Source organism: Aulonocara stuartgranti, assembly GCF_965226115.1.
Source record: "Aulonocara stuartgranti genome assembly, chromosome: 23".
In the NCBI taxonomy this organism is placed as follows: domain Eukaryota; kingdom Metazoa; phylum Chordata; class Actinopteri; order Cichliformes; family Cichlidae; genus Aulonocara; species Aulonocara stuartgranti.
Window position 1 is genome coordinate 10,347,526 of NC_138958.1, and position 16,929 is coordinate 10,364,454.

The window sequence follows — 16,929 nt, forward strand, 5'->3', positions numbered from 1 at the left end:
CTGCTGTCAGGGCTTATATTATGAAGCTTTTTCCTCTATGGACAAACGGATTCAGGTTTTACATGAAGTCTGAATAAACTCATCACGTAACAACACGTTCATGTTAGAAGGGTTTTCAAGATAAATAAAACGTCTGTTAACGCCATGCATTTTATTTTGAAAATCCTCCGGTAACAGCAGAGCTCTGATGAGCCAATTGATCGATCAGCTTTGTTTGAAGAATCAAAGAAAAGGCTGATGTTTGAGAAAGAGACAGTCGGGTTTATTGATTAGAGGGGGGGGAAAAAAAAAAAGTTTCTGCTTCAAGCTTCATTTGTTCAGGGTGTTGCTTTCGGTTTCCATGGTGATGGACCTCCAACCTCAGACACCGTCTAAAGAAAAACCATCCATACTCCACCCCCCCAAAAAAACAACAAAAAAAACAAACAAACAAACAAACAAAACAAAAACAAACAAAAACAAAAAAAAAAAAACCCCAGCAGAATAAATTATCGCATCCCTGCCCTCTGTTCACGTGACCTGCAGGGAGACGCCACCCTCAAGCTAATCAATGAGTTTAAAAATCAAATAAAACCTGTTCATTCGATCAATGAGCTGATCAGCTGTCTCACAGGTGAGGCGATGTCAGTAGCCTCAGGACGGCTGCTGCCGGCAGTCTGCACTCTGTGAGGGGGGACAGTCTGTGTGGGAGGGGCACTCTGAGGGCCCTGCCTCCTCCAAGGCTCCCTCTGCCTTTGAGGGCCCCACATCCTCTGAGGGCCCCACCTCATGCTGCTCTGTGATTGGAGGAGCTGGTGCAGGTTTAAATTCTACAGAAATAGAGTTTGGATCTTGACCTCCAAAGGCTCCGCTCCCACCTAAGGACCTCCCTCCTACTGCTCCCCCTCCCATCCAGAACTCGGCCACCACATTGATCTCAGCTGGCCCCTGATCGCTGCTGGCTCCCGCATCCACTGACGACGTCAGGGCTTCAGTGAGGATGGCAGCTGTGTGAGCGACCCAGTTCAGCTCCGCCCTCACCTCCCCGCTTCCTGAGGCTCCACCTTCCGCAGGGGACGGAAGGGAATCTGTCTGAGGCCCTGGCTCAGCTCCACTGGTCGGCCCTGGTTGGGGGGCATTGGCGGGTCCCGTTCCAGCGGCGGCAGTGCCAATGTTGTTGTTGAGGTTATCCTGCAGAGCCGTCTGGTTCTGACCAGCCTGCTGGTTCTGCAGGAGCATCTCCTGGATCCGGATCTGCTGCAGGATTGCCGGAAGCTCGTAGTGATGGAAGAAATAGATCATGGAGTGCTGCGAGAGGACAAAAATGTTAGATTTACTGTTTGAGGGGAGGGGCTTAGCACAGGCATGAGGATGACGACACTTACCTGGATGAAGAGCCAGGAAGTGACGAGGGCGAGGCTGCTGTACTGGCCATTGAAGCGGTAGTGGTAGGCGTAGAAGGCGAAATGGTAAAGGTAGAAGAACCTGCAGGGAGAACAGATCACATGATCAGTCTTGAAGGTCTGCAGGCTGACAAGAGACATTCACAATAAAAATGGCCAAAGCCCGATTGATCTGTTTATTGATCAAATGACCAGGAACCCTTTTAACTTAATTCTGTAACAATGACCTCACACACAGAAAGTGACCTCACCTGAGCCAGTGGCGTTTGCTGGTGTTTGTGTGGCAGCAGATGGCGTCGTACTGATCTGCCAACCACACGATGAGGATAATGTAGAATGCAGTTGTTGTGTCATTGAAGAACTCTGACATGATGGCCTCCATGCCTGAGACAGAAAGTGACATCACAGGTCAGCTTTAAATGTAAGCCACACCCCCCAACCAAGGCTAACGTCCATCCAGTCTGTTTACAAACATTTTTTAATTTGACGCTCGTTTTTATTGCCAGGAACCTTCAGTACTTTGACTTTAATCTTTATTGAAACTGAACAAACAGGATCCCAAAAAAACAACAAAAAAACAAAAAACAAAACATCAGGTCACCTGGAGGTCACTACAGAGTGTCGGTACAGCAGAGTCACGAGCTGCTCTGAGATCAGCCGACTGACAATCAGGCCTGAGCAATCTGTGATTGACAGACGCAGCTACACAAACAAGCTCAATAAAAGCTTTTAAAAAATAAAAAATAAAAAAATAATAAAAAATATGCAGTCACACGACTCCAGTGTAAGGCTGCTAACACTGGAGTCATGTGACCTCTCACTTTTGTAAAGTGAGCAAGCTAGCTGCAGCATTTTGGACTGACTGTAAACAGCATCACAGCAGACATGCAGGCCCTAACCTGCACAGTACCGGCTCACCTTAGATCAGATTTCTATGTAGCGCTGAGCAAGTTTAAATTCAGTTATTTTTAATCTTTACTATCAAACCATAGTTTTTATTCTCTCGCTGCTTTCTATTTATTTATTTTATTTTATTTAGAAAGATGCCAGATTATAGCCTTGGGCTAATTTCCATCTGCAGACCCTCTGGCAAGTTGGTGTTAAACACAAGTTAGTAAAAACATACAGAGACATTATTTACAGGTCATGTGACAAGGACAAAAACAGTGATCACATTATACTAGAACCAACAATGACAAGAAGAGTGGACACAGAGGACAATATAGATAACAATAACGGAAACACATCAATTATATTGCACAAACCCCAGTATTGCACATGCCCTGACTGTCCTGATATTGCACTGACCCATTACACTAATAGTCGTTTCCTTTTTTGTAACACAATAACTCTTTTTCACGTCCAATATAAAGCATGATTATTAAACATGATCACATGTTTGTGTGTCCCTCAGCCGCCCTTTTAACTGACTCTTAAAGATGGGTAGACTTGTACTTTCCCTCACTGACAGTGGAAGACCATTCCAGAAGCTCACTCCCTGATATGACAGAGCATTCTGTGAAAAGTAAACTAAAAAGTATTTACTCAGCCATAAAACTACTGACTGGAATTAAGATGCTTGTGTCCAGATTAACCTAAGATGTTTCTGAGGAATTTATCACATCATTTTCACAACAGTGTTGCATTTTACTGATATATTTTTATAATCTTTAAAGATTTTTATAACCCTTTGATAACATCTCTGGAGCAGGGGGAACACTTTTCTTTGGTAGAGGAGTCATATGAGCTATGAAATACCCCTCTATGATTTGTCAGATGCTGCCACCCTTTGATGTGAAGGGGCACGTGGGCCTGGGTTGATAACAGGCCCCACGCAGCCGCTTATCCTGACTGCCAGTGTTAGGGTAAGGGAAGCCAGATAACGGAAAGAACTCGGCCACGCGTCAGGACCCAGGTGACAGAGGTTCAGAAGCGTCCTCAAACAGAATGGGATCTGGACTCACCTACGAGGGCCAGGATGACAGTGAGCAGAGGGGCTGCTGGGAAGGCAATGGTCATGTTCATCTCCAACATCTGCAGGAGGTCAACTGTAGGGGGTGAGAGAGAGTCAGAATAGACCTGAGGCTCGGGTTCAAAGGTCAACACTGAATGGTATGAGGAACTGACCAATGAAGACGAAGATCTGGTGGTGAGAGTATCTGAGCAGCATGGACACCGACAGAGTCTGAAACGGAGAACGCGAGACTCAGTCGTGACATCGTGCGACTGAACGAACCCGAACGATCAGTGTGGGTCATTTACTGTATTTGTACTTACAAATATGACCATAATGACAAAGGCGGCCAGGTAGGAGGTCCTGGCCATCCACATGCTGACAAAGCGGTAATGCTCACCGGAGACCACGTTCCTCAGGAATCCTGCAGAGAACCACACAAACACCTGAGCTGTGTCACATGACTGGAAGTAAACACCTGCTCTCTAAATCCAATCAGTGAATGTAGCATCACACCAAAGTGCCCTGCCCCACCCTCCATTTACAGCGCCCACCCCACCTTTGTTCTCCTCATTCTCGGCGAGCGCCTTCACGCTCGACATCAGGATGTCATCGTAGCCCAAAAACTCATCGAGCAGGAAACGACTGAAGCCATCTCCGAAACACTCGTCCTTCATCGGATCTGCAAACAGACACAGACGCGGTTAGGGTGTGCAAGTTGGCCAACGCTGAGGTCATGTGACACGGCGGCTCAGAGTCTGACCAAGTGTGACGACCATGACAGGGATGTTGAGTCTCTGTCTGGTGCTCTGAGAGAGGCGCAGGAAGCCATACTCCAACGAGTACTCCACGATGTACTCCTCCTGAGGCCACACTGCGACAATGAACAACAAAGTAAACAACCACATCAGAAAAACACAAAAATAAATACATACAATCTTAAATTGTGAAACATTAAACAGCTAAGCAGGTGTTTCTGGACTGAATAAGGAGGCGGAGTTAAAGGAGGTGAGGTGGCAGGGGTGGGGTGGAGAACGGTTTACCTGCTCGGGTCATCATCTCCAGCTCAGACACTGAGTCCTGCAGCGGCTGCATACCTTTAGTGGTCTGGCTAAACGAGACGTCCTGGCTGTCGTTGGCTCCTCCTCCTCCTGAAGCTCCTCCTCCTCCTGCACCAACCAGAGATGGCTTCAGGCGGGGCTCGATGTCCAACTCAAACTGCAGCAGGACAGCAAAAGGTTTTGAGGGTCATTTCTGCTTTTAATCTGAGAGTATCCAGGGAGTAATATGAATACTGGCGGTCATCACATTACTCTGGCTTGAGGGAGTGCAGTCAATGGGACACTGAGCAACGCTCATCACAAACCCCAACTGTGGGTTTCATACAAAAGGCTCCCGGTACCCTGTTGTTGCTAAGGAAACGTGTATTCACCAACCAGTTTGCAAGTAGTTGCAAACTGGCTGGTGAATACACGTTTCCTTACACATTTTGTTCCACCAAAAACATCCCTTTGATTGCTGACCTCCGACAGAACACGGCGATGGGAGGAAGACAGGACGAAAGAGTCATTTGGAGGTTGTAGTAGTTGTGTTCTTCCAGCGATCGGGATCAGTGCAAGATCCCGACTCGGGGCCCGTGTGCGCAAGGCCTGAAGTAGCCAATAGCAGTTTAAAGTTCACCTGAGTCAGGTGTTCGGGGTAGTTAAGTCCCCAGATACACAGAACTACTCTGAGCTCACACACCACCAGAGGGCACACCTGCCAACAAGTGTTTTACCGCCATCCTCTTATTACTACTTTTCGTTTCTATTGGAAACCCAAAATCTGTGTGACTCTCAAACTTTATGAAGACCCACACACACACACACACACACTAAACACTTCTGACTCACAGGGAAAACAAGAAGTGACATAAGCAGAGGATTTAGAACTCGCTGCAGCTCTGCAGGACCAGGATGCGAACGTGATTCAGAATTCTGATGCTAAAGAGGAAGCGCTGTTAAGGTCTGTCACTTCCTTTCAGCTCACCTGCTCCAAGCCAAGCTTGTTTACACCTGTGCAGGTGAGCTGGCTGTCTGATGCTGTGGTTTAACACTAGAATCACCAACACCAGTGATGGCAACGACATCATTTCTGTTAATTTTCTTCTAAATTTAAGTAAAATTTGAAAAAACAAAAACAAAAACAAACAAACAAGTATTTAAGGTTAATTTTAGGGATTTTATTAGTTTTATAAATTTATATATATTTTCATTACAGATTTTAAAGTTCAAATACAAAAAAGAATAAACAGAGTACAACAAATAACATCTAACACATCTAAAAAATCCAACTATTACAGACGAACGTTATCAAAGTTCAATGTGTGTGCATGTGAGAGAGAGTGAGAAAAAGTGAGAGAGATCACCTGCACTGAGCTGTTGTCAAACATCTCCACAGTCATCTCCTCCTCTTCCACTTCTTCGTCGGGCAGCATCGCAAGGCTGAGCCCGCCCATTGCCAGCCCCCCTCCTTCCTCCTCGGCATCCAGCTCATCATGGAGGCTCGCCGAGTCGTAGTGCTGAAGGAAGATGGGTGCCCGGCTCGAGTTTCTCTGGATCTCAACCCGCAGGATGCCGTCACGGGGCCAGCGCTCCCTTACCACCTCTAGACAGTTGATGGGTGAGCGAGAGAAGGCAATGTGGATGTAGGCAAGGATGAAGAGGACGAAGAGTGCCTGAGGACGGGTTAGAGAGATGTCAGCGAGCGCTGGTTGTGTCACCGTAATCTCATTTCTGCATCAGTGAGTCTCTCACAGCAACCAGAGTTTATAAAATACGTCACCAATAAAATAAAAACTAGGGGTGCAACGATACACAAAATTCACGATTCGGTTCGATACTTTGGTGTCATGGTTCGATTTTTTTTTCCCCATACAAAAAAAATGTTCATGCCTTTTTAATTTGTCATTTATTAAAATTATAAATATATATTTTAACTCAAAAGTGCAGTTTTTAAATTTAATGTTGCTGAAACAACAAAATAATTAAAATAATAAATCTGATCGAGAAATCACTCAGCTTTGGAAAAGAGAGTTTATTACAGAGAAATGTCTCTTTCCAAAATAAAAGCTATACTATACGCTTCTTCTGGGCTATATTCTCAGCAGCATATTAAACATATCAGGTCCCCATAAGGAGAATCATGTGCTAATGGCTGTCTAAATGACTCGGGTAAAGTTTGTAACATGCGTGCTTGTTGTTTTTGTCTGCTTCCACTTGTCTTTGCACTAGGATGATGTCGGTGTAAACGTGCAGTCATATTCGTTGTGTTCCCACTAGTGCTGTCAGAGTTAATCTCGTTAAAATGACATTAACGCCATAACGCGGCAAATCTCCGTTAACGAGTTACCGCGGCTCGCCCCGTGCGTGGGGCTGGACAGCGTTAGCACGTTAACAAGCTAACTGCGCTAACGCACTAGTTCCCACCAATTGATGCATTGCGTGGCACATCCGACATACTGTTTTACTTTTGTCCATGATGCGCTTACCATCAGGGTCATGCTTCACATGAAAACCAAGATAGTTCCAAACGCCAGATCTGAATGAGGGTGGGGGAGGTTCAATTTCGGGTAGCGTTGAGGTAGTTGCCATGTTGCAACGAGCTTAGCTTCTGTCTTGCTAGCTTGTGCTGCGCTCATTGGATCTGCACTGACAGTGCAGCCTAGGCGGAGTAGTCGAATGCAGATCCACTGAGCGCTCAACACAGACAGCATCGTCAGAAGAAAAGTTGATAAAATAAATAACATTTTTGTATTGTTCGATACATATGCGTACCGAACCGAAAGCACTGTATCGAATGGTTCAATATCGATACGAGTATCGTTGCACCCCTAATAAAAACAATAAAATGTACACATCAAAATCAATAAATGTCCTCTGATCAAAGAAAGTAAACATCTGGAACCTGTCTGCAGAGTCACCAAAGACCCTTCCTCTGTGGGTTAGCAATCGTTTCTGGTCTCTGTGTAAAGCAATTCTGCTGGCTCCTCACAGCTTCACCTACATCATTCGCAACATAAACCTGCCCACTGAGCATGCTCAAATGTCTGAGACAACGCTCTGTAAGGACACCGCTGACTCCACAGAGGAACCAGCTTGTATCGGGACCCTGTCCCCTACCTCATTCACGCTACTAAAGGAACAGGCTGCTGGGAGACTTCCCATAATACTCTAAGGGTTTCTTCTCCACTTCCTGCCACCCCCAACCCACTTCCCTTGCTGAGCCTGGCTCTATTGTAGATAGAACTTCCTTCTAACAGGTTCTTCCCCTCCACTGTGCTGTTATACCACGTGCTGCTCAGATGTGGGTCATCTGATCGTCTAGGTTTCCTCTTCTGTTTTGCAGACTTTACGTTGCAGAATAAAAGCATGTAAATAAAGTTTAACTGAATTATTTGTGGAGAGGAGTCACCTGAAACATCTGTGATCACCTGAAACACCTGACCATTACCAATACTGTGACGTGTTCCTGAGATCACTATTCAGAAACAGACTGACTGATCAGTAATGTGATTACATCCTGCTGACAGGTGAGCTGTGCCCCACCTTGAGCAGAACGAAGAACTCAAAGACCCTCCTGAAGGACGGAGGGAATAGGCGTGCGTAGGTGACGGCCATCTTGAAGAAGAGCGCATGGAAGAGGCGGTCGCGGACATTGATGAGGGGGTTCTGGTTCAGGTTGGGATTGCGGAGGCGGTTGGGTCCCATGTTGTTGTTGTTGTTGTTAAGCGGGACATTGTTGTTGTTCGCCTGGTTCTCCGACATGGCTGCGATTGCCCGTCGTTTCTGCTCGTGCTCAGAACTCACCACCGCCAATGACGACTCTAGGTCAACATGGCTGCTACTGCGTCCTCAGAGCGAAGGTCAAGGCCTGAGTGCCGCACCTGGAACACACAGATGAACTCACTGATGACTACAGTCAGGGGGCAGAGCCTCAACCACCTCTGAAAACAGATCATTAAGGGATTTAGGTTCTCAGCTCAGAGCTGCAAACAATCAGTCACCTTTATTCCGATCAATAACTTTACACTAAACACAAGTATTGATTAACATGGCTTGTTTAGATAAAGTCATCTCAGTAATCACCAACAACCGATCCAACCTTTCATCCAATCAGATGACATGAGATCAATAACCTGCAGGTATTTTTATTTTTATTTTTTTTAAATCAGATCAAAGAAACCGAGACACTGATGATCTAATCTCTGTGCTTTAGGAGCTGAACCTGCTTGACACCAAAAGCCATTAGAGGTGTCAGCATCTGACCAATCACAGTTAGTGTTCAGTGCACTGTCAGAGTGGCTGATTTTAGTACAGAGAAAGACTGAGCTGAAGAACTTAACCCCCACCTCCCCACGGCAGTACTTTATTTTTTCTCAGCACTGCAGAGTCTGTACCGAGCAAGGCTAGCAAAGAGAACTGATACCAAAAACTATCGATTACTTTCCTCTGCATCAATAACAGCAGCGTCAGCCTCAACTTCTCGAGCTGACACAGCTCCTCCCATCACTAGCAGCAGGTGGACAGTAGTAAACCTGGAGAAGCACCTCAGAGACTGTCAGTCCATCTTTAGGAGGAATTTCATGAATTCAGAGAAGCTCCTATTTTATTAAACATTTACCTGCCTGCGACACGTTAGTGTTAGGATTAGCTCTTCCCCCATCCTAACTGTTATCATTAAGCTAGGAGATGACATTAAAGTGGGAGTGAGGCAGGAAACAGACAGGCTAGGGATGAGAATTGTAAAGGTTCTTGTAAAAGGACCAGTTCCCAGTTGTCCAATTCCTTAGAATTCCAGGACCTATCGATTCCGCTTACAGATTCTTGTACTCACACTACGATCAGCTGATTTCAGTTCTTGTGTCAGAGGAAAATAGCAGCTCAGTCGTAATCGTAATTATGAGACATTGTGTTTCAGGTCATTTTAAGGAGTAACATGAAAGTAACGTAACGAGCAGTGTTGGGCAAGTTACTGTGAAAAAGTAATTATAGTTACTAGTTACTACTTCAAAAAAGTAACTGAGTTACAAGATTCTAAAAGTAATTAATTACTTGAAAAGTAACTAAGATAAGATAAGATAAGATAGAACTTTATTAATCCCTCGGGTGGGTTCCTCTGGGAAATTCGATTTCCAAAAAAGCACAGCACCGACAGAAGTTACAGAGTTATACACACACACATATATATAAATACAGAGACAATATAAATAAAATATACGAAGGGGATAAATAGAATAAATAGGAATAAAAATAAAAATACAAGTGAATTGCACATTTCAAGTATTGAGTCTATTGCGTTACTTTAAAAAAAAAAAAAAAAAAGTTTAACCCTCTGGAGTCCAGGGTATAATTGGCCATTTTTGACTACTTTTGATGTTTTCCCCTACATTTCACCTTTAAAAACTATTTACTTTGCCTTGTTTGGTATCATTCTCTTCAGCACAACCTCATGTGTCTGGATTTACAGTTATGTTTTCATTTTGACATACTGTATTAACACAATTGAACACCGTGTATATATTGTTTATCATCACTCTGGTTTTACGTGGCCTATCAACACAATTTAAAACCTGGTATATATCACCTTGTTGCTTTGTCATCTTAAAGTGGTCGTGTGATTGGCTTACCATGACTACTTTATTCTTCCACAGCCAAACAGCAGCACTCATGCGATTGTTTTGCCCCCTTAGCTCCAGGTATTATGCCAAAAAGTGATCGTCGGGCAGAAAGTGACTGCCGCCTGCGGGAGCGCGCAGGCGGCAGTCACCGCATTTTCTTGTTAGTAACGGTGTTGTAACGATAGGAATAGTAATTACTTAGATTAATCGTTACTGAAAAAAAGTAACGCCAATACTTGTAACGCCTTTATTCCCATCACTGGTAACGAGTAATGTAATGAATGACCTTCTCCAGAGAGTAATTAAGTCACACATTACATAGCTTTTAAGGAAAGTATTCTGTGTAATATGAGTAATAGATTACTTTTGAGTAATGACTCCAGCACTGATCATAACAAAGAAAGGATCATGGACAGTCAACATGGACAAACATGTGACCCACAGTGTGCAGTTAATGTGCATGACTAATGTCTTTGATATGGTGGAGACTCTCAAAGCACAGCCAATAAGGAATCAAATCAATAAGTAATATCAATAATGGAATCAGAATTGCTAAATTCTTATAAATCTTCATCCCTAGTAACAGCAATAGTAAATAGTGAATAAGCCCATCCTAAAAACACAAGCAGTGAAATGACAGTGACAGATCAGTAGGAAACACGAAGTAGCAGAACTGCACCTGAGTGTGCACGTCAGGATCGCTTCTTCATTTCATCTTCTCCCCTCCCAGCATCCAAAATCCGAGCTTCACATTGAGTCCGACCAGTATTTCTTACTACCGTGATTTCACGGGTAAAGGGGGCTGTTTTTAGAGGTTTAGATGTTTTCTGAGGGAACACTTTTAAATTCCTTCATGAAGGAAACTCCTGGAGCTCAGGTGAGCTCAGACTGATGATGATGATGATGGATAAGCTGTGGCAGCAGGTCAGGAGGTCTGCAAAAACCACAGACTGAGATCATCAGGATCTTCTGCATCCTCCAGCTGCAGCCTGACGATCTCCAGGTGAGACACCACAGACCAGCTTATCCCCCCCACCGGTACATGTAAATACTGATGACCTCAGGAAAAACATCTGAGACATGTGGTCCTTCAGCATCGGGTCAGCTGACTCATGTCTCCATTAATCTCACCTGTGAGCCACACACCTGAGGCCGCTCTCAATGACAGGTGTGAGAGGCTGTTCTTAGTGCGGGAACCTCAGCAGCCGCCCCCTCCTGGACATCAGAGAGCATGCAGCTCTACATCTTTATTTACAGTCTGTGAGGTCTCAGGTAAAACAGGAAGTGGCGTTTAGTGACTTTTTGCCATGAAAACAGCAGGATTGGGACCATAGGGCCACCATAACAAGACTTTGAGGGTCTCAGGCTGTGACATGATCGTTTGCCAGGTGACCAGCTCAGGATTGCAGGGGACTCCTGGACATTGAAGAACATGCAGCTACCTGTGAGAGTGGGAGGAACCTCTGAGCTCAGTCTGATCCTCACTAACTTCCTGTCTGAATAAAGTTTAACGAAAATAAATAAAGTTTCTCACTGCTCCACTTGCTGCACCTCAGGACAGGTGATGTGATCAGCTGATCGTCAGCCCGGAAATGTGGTGTGTGTGTGTGTGTATATTCTGATCAGCTGATCCTGATTGGCAGGCTCAGGTGTGTGGTGCTGCTTCAAGCAGATTACCCCCGCCACCCCGCGTGTGTAATCCATAGACACCCTCACCAGCGGCAGGTGACGCTGACTCACCTGTGCGCGGCCTCGTCGTTGTTTCTCTCGCTTACCCACGAACGCCACAGTTAGCCGTTAGCAGCGCTAGCAGCAGGGTTAGCTCTGCGGCTAAAGGCGGAGTCCGGAGGCAGCCGGATCGGACAGAACCGGGAGCCGTCTCGATCCCAGCCGACAGGTGAAGGGACGGAGGGTCCGGGTGCACGGAACCGGAGCACGAGGTGAGCTCAGAACCCGGAAACTGTGGCTAAACTGCGGCTAACACAAGCTAACAGAGGGTAAGAGTCTGACTACTGTCAGCGCGTCACTGAGACCGGAAATATACGTCCTAATACCGGAAGTAGTGAACCCCGGTTGAAGGTTCTTATATCCCTGAGCGCTGCCTGGCAGGCGCCTCGTGCTGGTCGAAAGCTTCAGCACGTTTATTAACGGTGAACAGCTGATATGTCACTGGTTACAGAGTCCAAAAACTGGGATTGAGCTGATGGAGGAGCCTCGGATGAGAAGGTGAGGGAAGAATCACAGAAGTAAGTTAAATGATGTGAGGCTGTGATCAGCTGACCTGCTGTTCTATGTGGATCTGAGACGTCACACTGAACAGCTGTTCTGCATCAGCCAATCACTGTAGAGTAACCAGCACTGAGCTGCCTGTACGGCGTGTTCTTCATATAACAGATCTAATGTCTGATTAAGACCTCTGAACAGCACATGGGAGCTTCTCTCAGAGACCCTGAGTATGTGTAAATACAGCAGCTGGACTCTCAGACCTGATGTGTGGCAAACTGCACATACACAGTTTGTGTTGCTCATATTTGCTGAGCTGACTAATTACCTCACACTTAAACATTACACAACTTCAGCTCCTGTCACACGTTTCTATATGTGAATGTTTCACTGGGACGAGATGAAGACGTGACGAAGCTGATGTCACACATCAGCATTACTTAACAGGTGTCTCCATTGCTGTCACTGGAAGCTAACTGATCGACTGGTTCACACATATTACAATGTAATCAGATTTAACCGTTCATTAACTGAAGGTGTTGGGTTGTTCCCACCCACTTTGACAAGGTGAACTCTGCCCATCAGGATGGAGGTCGCTCCATCAAGCAGAACAATAAAACATCTTCATACTTCATACTTTAGCTGATTGAGCAGGTGGGGGAACCCTAGGATCTGTGTGGGGAAAATACTCCGCTCACAATCATTTCTATTGACAGCTCCAACAGATTTTCTTAGTGTTTCAATTGTTTTACATTTATTGATTTAAAAGTGACAGTGTGTATTAATGAACATATATCAATGCAAATATACCAGATTTAGCCAAAGCTACTTTTCATCTGTAGTCCCTGACAGGTCAGACAAAAACTATAAATAAGAAATTTAGCACACCTTCAGACAAAGTACAACAAAGTAGCGCTAACAACAAATCCGTAAAGTTATGTACAGGCTGTGATCAGCTGACTGGCTGCTCTTTGTGGATTTACACACCTGAATTCAACCAGATGTGAGCAGATGTTTTGCAGCTGTCTCGGCTGATTTCTACATTAACAGTATACTGAATGCCATCTTTATACCAGACAGTATAAAGTTGGTATAACAATTGAATTCAGTGAACGAATCTAAACATCATCATCCTAAATGTAAATTAATTTCTATTGCTGAACACTGACCACCACAGCACCACAGCAAAGTGCTTTACTGTGAATTCACCACAGTACTGCAAAGTAACCTGTTTATCCTACACAAAACTCCCCAGAATTGTCAGACAATATTTGAATAACACAAAATTAGTATACTTAGTTTGTTTTGCAGGAAGTTTCACTAAATGAAAATACATAATTTAGAATCAGAATCAGAATCAGAATGGGTTTATTGCCAGATGTTGAGGTTTACAACATTAGGAATTTGCTGCGGTGCTTCAGTGCAAACAATAAGAATTAAAGTGCTATGTAGAAAGAAAGATATGTGCATGAGATATACATTAGATATATACATGAGAATAAGAATTAAGAGTGCTGCGTAGAAGGATATATACATGAGTGCAGGTGGTGATCAGTGCCAGACATGAAATGATGCTATAAATGAAATGATTTATAAAAACACATCAAAAACAATATGTGATTAAACACGAGGACTTGCATGTAAGCTTTATATGAGCAGTCCTTTTCTTTAAATCTAACCTCTCTTTCTACTCTCCTCTGTCTTTTTTTTCTTATCTTTCTCCATCTCTGAGTGAAGTTAGCTTTCTTTTCTCTCCCTGTGAGATACAGAAGCTGGACCTTTAACTAGCAACATAGTTCAGAGTTTGAAAGCATGGATCTATCCATTAGTGCCCAGGCTGCTGCTGCTGGTGATGGTGTGAGGGCCACGCTCCATCATCTCGAACTAGTCTGTTAAACATGATGATGAGTTAGCCGCACTGCCATAGTCACCAAACTCAGCCCAATAGAGCACTTTCGGGATGTGATGAAGTGGAAATTCCCATCATAGGTGTAACAGCTGTGTGATGTGAGCACTGTAACAAAAAATAATTTCCCCCAGGGATCAATAAAGTATTCTGATTCTGATTCTGATGATGATGTCATGTCAACATGGACCAAAATCTGTGAGGAACATTTCCAGCAGCTTCTTGAATCTGAGCCAATCTGAGTTAATCTGAGTTACAGCAGCTCTGAAGGAAAAAAAAGAGTCCAACCTGGTACTAGCGAGGTGTACTGATGCCTGGTCTCTCTTGGAAATGAGATTTTTAATCTCAATGAGATTTTTTACCTGGATAAATAAGGGACTAATAATGTGGCCAGTGATTCATCAATTTTTCCTGAAATAGACTGAAGATGTGAAATCCTCAAACCTGAGATACTCATTACTCTTGTCATCTTTCATCATCATCCTCAGACATCAGAAACAGGGCAGGTGTTTAACTGTCAGAACGAAAACTCTTTTTAAACTTTATTCTAGGTCAGAAACTCTGAGGTTTCACATCAAAGTTAATTCAAATTTAAATTTTATTTTTCACATACACAATCATACACAGTACGACATGAAGTGAAATCCTTATTGCTGTGCAATTCCCGACCAAATAGAAGAACAAAACTAAAGAAATTAAAATGCAAATCAGCAGAGTGCAGATTGACTGTGAACAGTCAAAAATACAGTAATTGAGGTATGTTATTGAAGTGAATTATATGAATTCAGATGAAGCTTCACAATCAGGTGAGATTACCTGGAGGCAAATAGACACAGGAACTGAAAGCTTCAGTCTCCAGATTCATCACAGTCAGTCATGATTAGCAAACCTGATCTAGTTATGCTGCTGTAGACTCTCATCCTCTCTCTGTACCTTTCTGCAGGTGGGCCTCATGGTTTCTGACTCCACCCCTTGTCCTTTACAAAGAGGGTGTCTGCTGTGAGCTGACAGTGTGTAAATGAAGTTTAATTGAATGACATCACAGCATGACTGATCACTGATTGATTCCTCCCTGGACAGAAGCTGTGTTTCCACTGTCAGACTGAAGGGGGCGCCATCTGTCAGCAGAAAACATGATCAGGACACACACACAAACACACACACACATTTTCCCAGTCTCTGTTGCCTTGGTAACACCCTGGCTGCTGGATGGCCTCCAGGAAATGAAGAGTGAGACAAGATGAGTGGGAGGGAGGTGTGTGTGTGTGTGTGTTCATCCTGGTTTGATTCTAGTCGGAATTTTTGAACTGAGGTCCTGCAGAGACAAAATTTGTGATGAACGTCTGTATCCAGCAGGGGCGCCTAAGCCATCCACAGAGAGGTGAGGAAGTGCAAGCAGGGTTGAGCAGGTGGAGATTAGTGTCAGGGTGATTCATGATGGAAGGATAGCAGCAAGACTGAAAGGGAAGGTTTAAAGATGGCGGTGAGACCTGATGTGATGAACAGGATCAGAAATGAGTCCATCAGACAGGCGGCTCAGAGTCAGAAAGACTGAGAGAGGCATGTATGTGCAGAGGAAGGAGGGTGGAGGATGGAGATGGAGCTTCAGGGAGGGGGAGAAGAGGAAGAGTTCAGAGGTTCATGGATGTAGTGAAGGACATGGAGAGGGTCGGTGTGACAGGAGGAGATGGAGACATGAGCGACTATCAGGACTGCTAAAGGAGGGAGTGATGTGTGTGTTTGTGTGTTAGATCTTATCTCAACACCACTGTTGCCATGGAAACTGCATAATGAGCTGAAGGTGCAGGACATTAGGCAGCTTGTTTGTATGTGTGATTGGTTCTGCTATTGATCCTTGAAGCTCTGTGAGACAGATGAGGTCACCTGACTCACCTGAGCGCGGACCTCAGTGTCTCCAGCCTGCTCAATTCTCATGAAGCTGACTGACACCACCTGTAATTCTCCTGTAACCCTGAGGCCCCTCCCTGGGCAACTTAACCACCATCTGCACCCTAACCTGTGTGATCTTAATGTCTCGTATGATGATGTGGGGCAATGCTGGTATTCACCGACACAAATGTAACTGCATGCAATTTTCTAAAAACCAACAGCTTTTGGATTTTAAGAAAATTCCAGGTTTTCCAGGCCGGCCATGACACTGCACTGTGGTGACAGGAAACAGCTGCCACATACAAAGGTTGTATGTGGCAGCTGTGGAAGTTGTGGAGGTTGAGGTTGAACACCCGTGACTCCCCATCAGCAATCTGCCTCAGAAGAGCTAAAACACACTAGCCGTGTCTGGACCTAAACTCCGCTGCAGGTCCATATATCAAACGATCACTATGGCATTACTGAGAGTTGAAAAACTGTCTAAAGTCTTTCATCTTTATTAAAATGATCAGCGTTCTGCTCTACTAGGTGGAACAATTGAGTTTAACATCCAGGCATCCATGAAAACGGAATTTATGACATTTAACGGAGTTAGAAGTTAGCAGGGAGTTAGCTCGCTAGCTTCTATCTAAATACAATATAGCATGTCCTGACTGCGGGGTTTTAGAAACAAATTAAAACGTACAGCTCTGTTATCACTTCCAGCATAAATGAAGACAGAAAACTAAAAAGCAGTGACGTTTGTAGGGTTACTGAAGTTGGGCTAGCTGGTATATAATGATGTGCTACGTGACCATTAGCAACACAGCTATGTTAGCATAATATAAACAAGCTAACTTTTTTTCCACTCGATAAAAGTTGACGTGAGTGTTCTCGGTGGTCAGGAACAAATGTAATCGCATGGCAGGATGCTGTA

The 16,929-nt window shown here is 44.4% G+C and overlaps 1 protein-coding gene across 1 annotated transcript; it reads right to left on the reverse strand.

Moving 5' to 3' along the window:
• Positions 1–862: 862 nt before the first annotated feature.
• tmem259 (transmembrane protein 259) lies at positions 863–12,226 on the reverse strand. The gene is given in 13 exon segments (XM_082522829.1): positions 863–1,054; positions 1,057–1,287; positions 1,365–1,464; positions 1,634–1,766; positions 3,347–3,430; positions 3,510–3,567; positions 3,660–3,760; positions 3,896–4,018; positions 4,100–4,210; positions 4,380–4,554; positions 5,744–6,052; positions 7,923–8,260; positions 11,735–12,226. Coding segments are annotated over 12 exon segments (1,728 nt in total). The 5' UTR covers positions 8,142–8,260; positions 11,735–12,226; the 3' UTR covers positions 863–970.
• Positions 12,227–16,929: the final 4,703 nt, after the last annotated feature.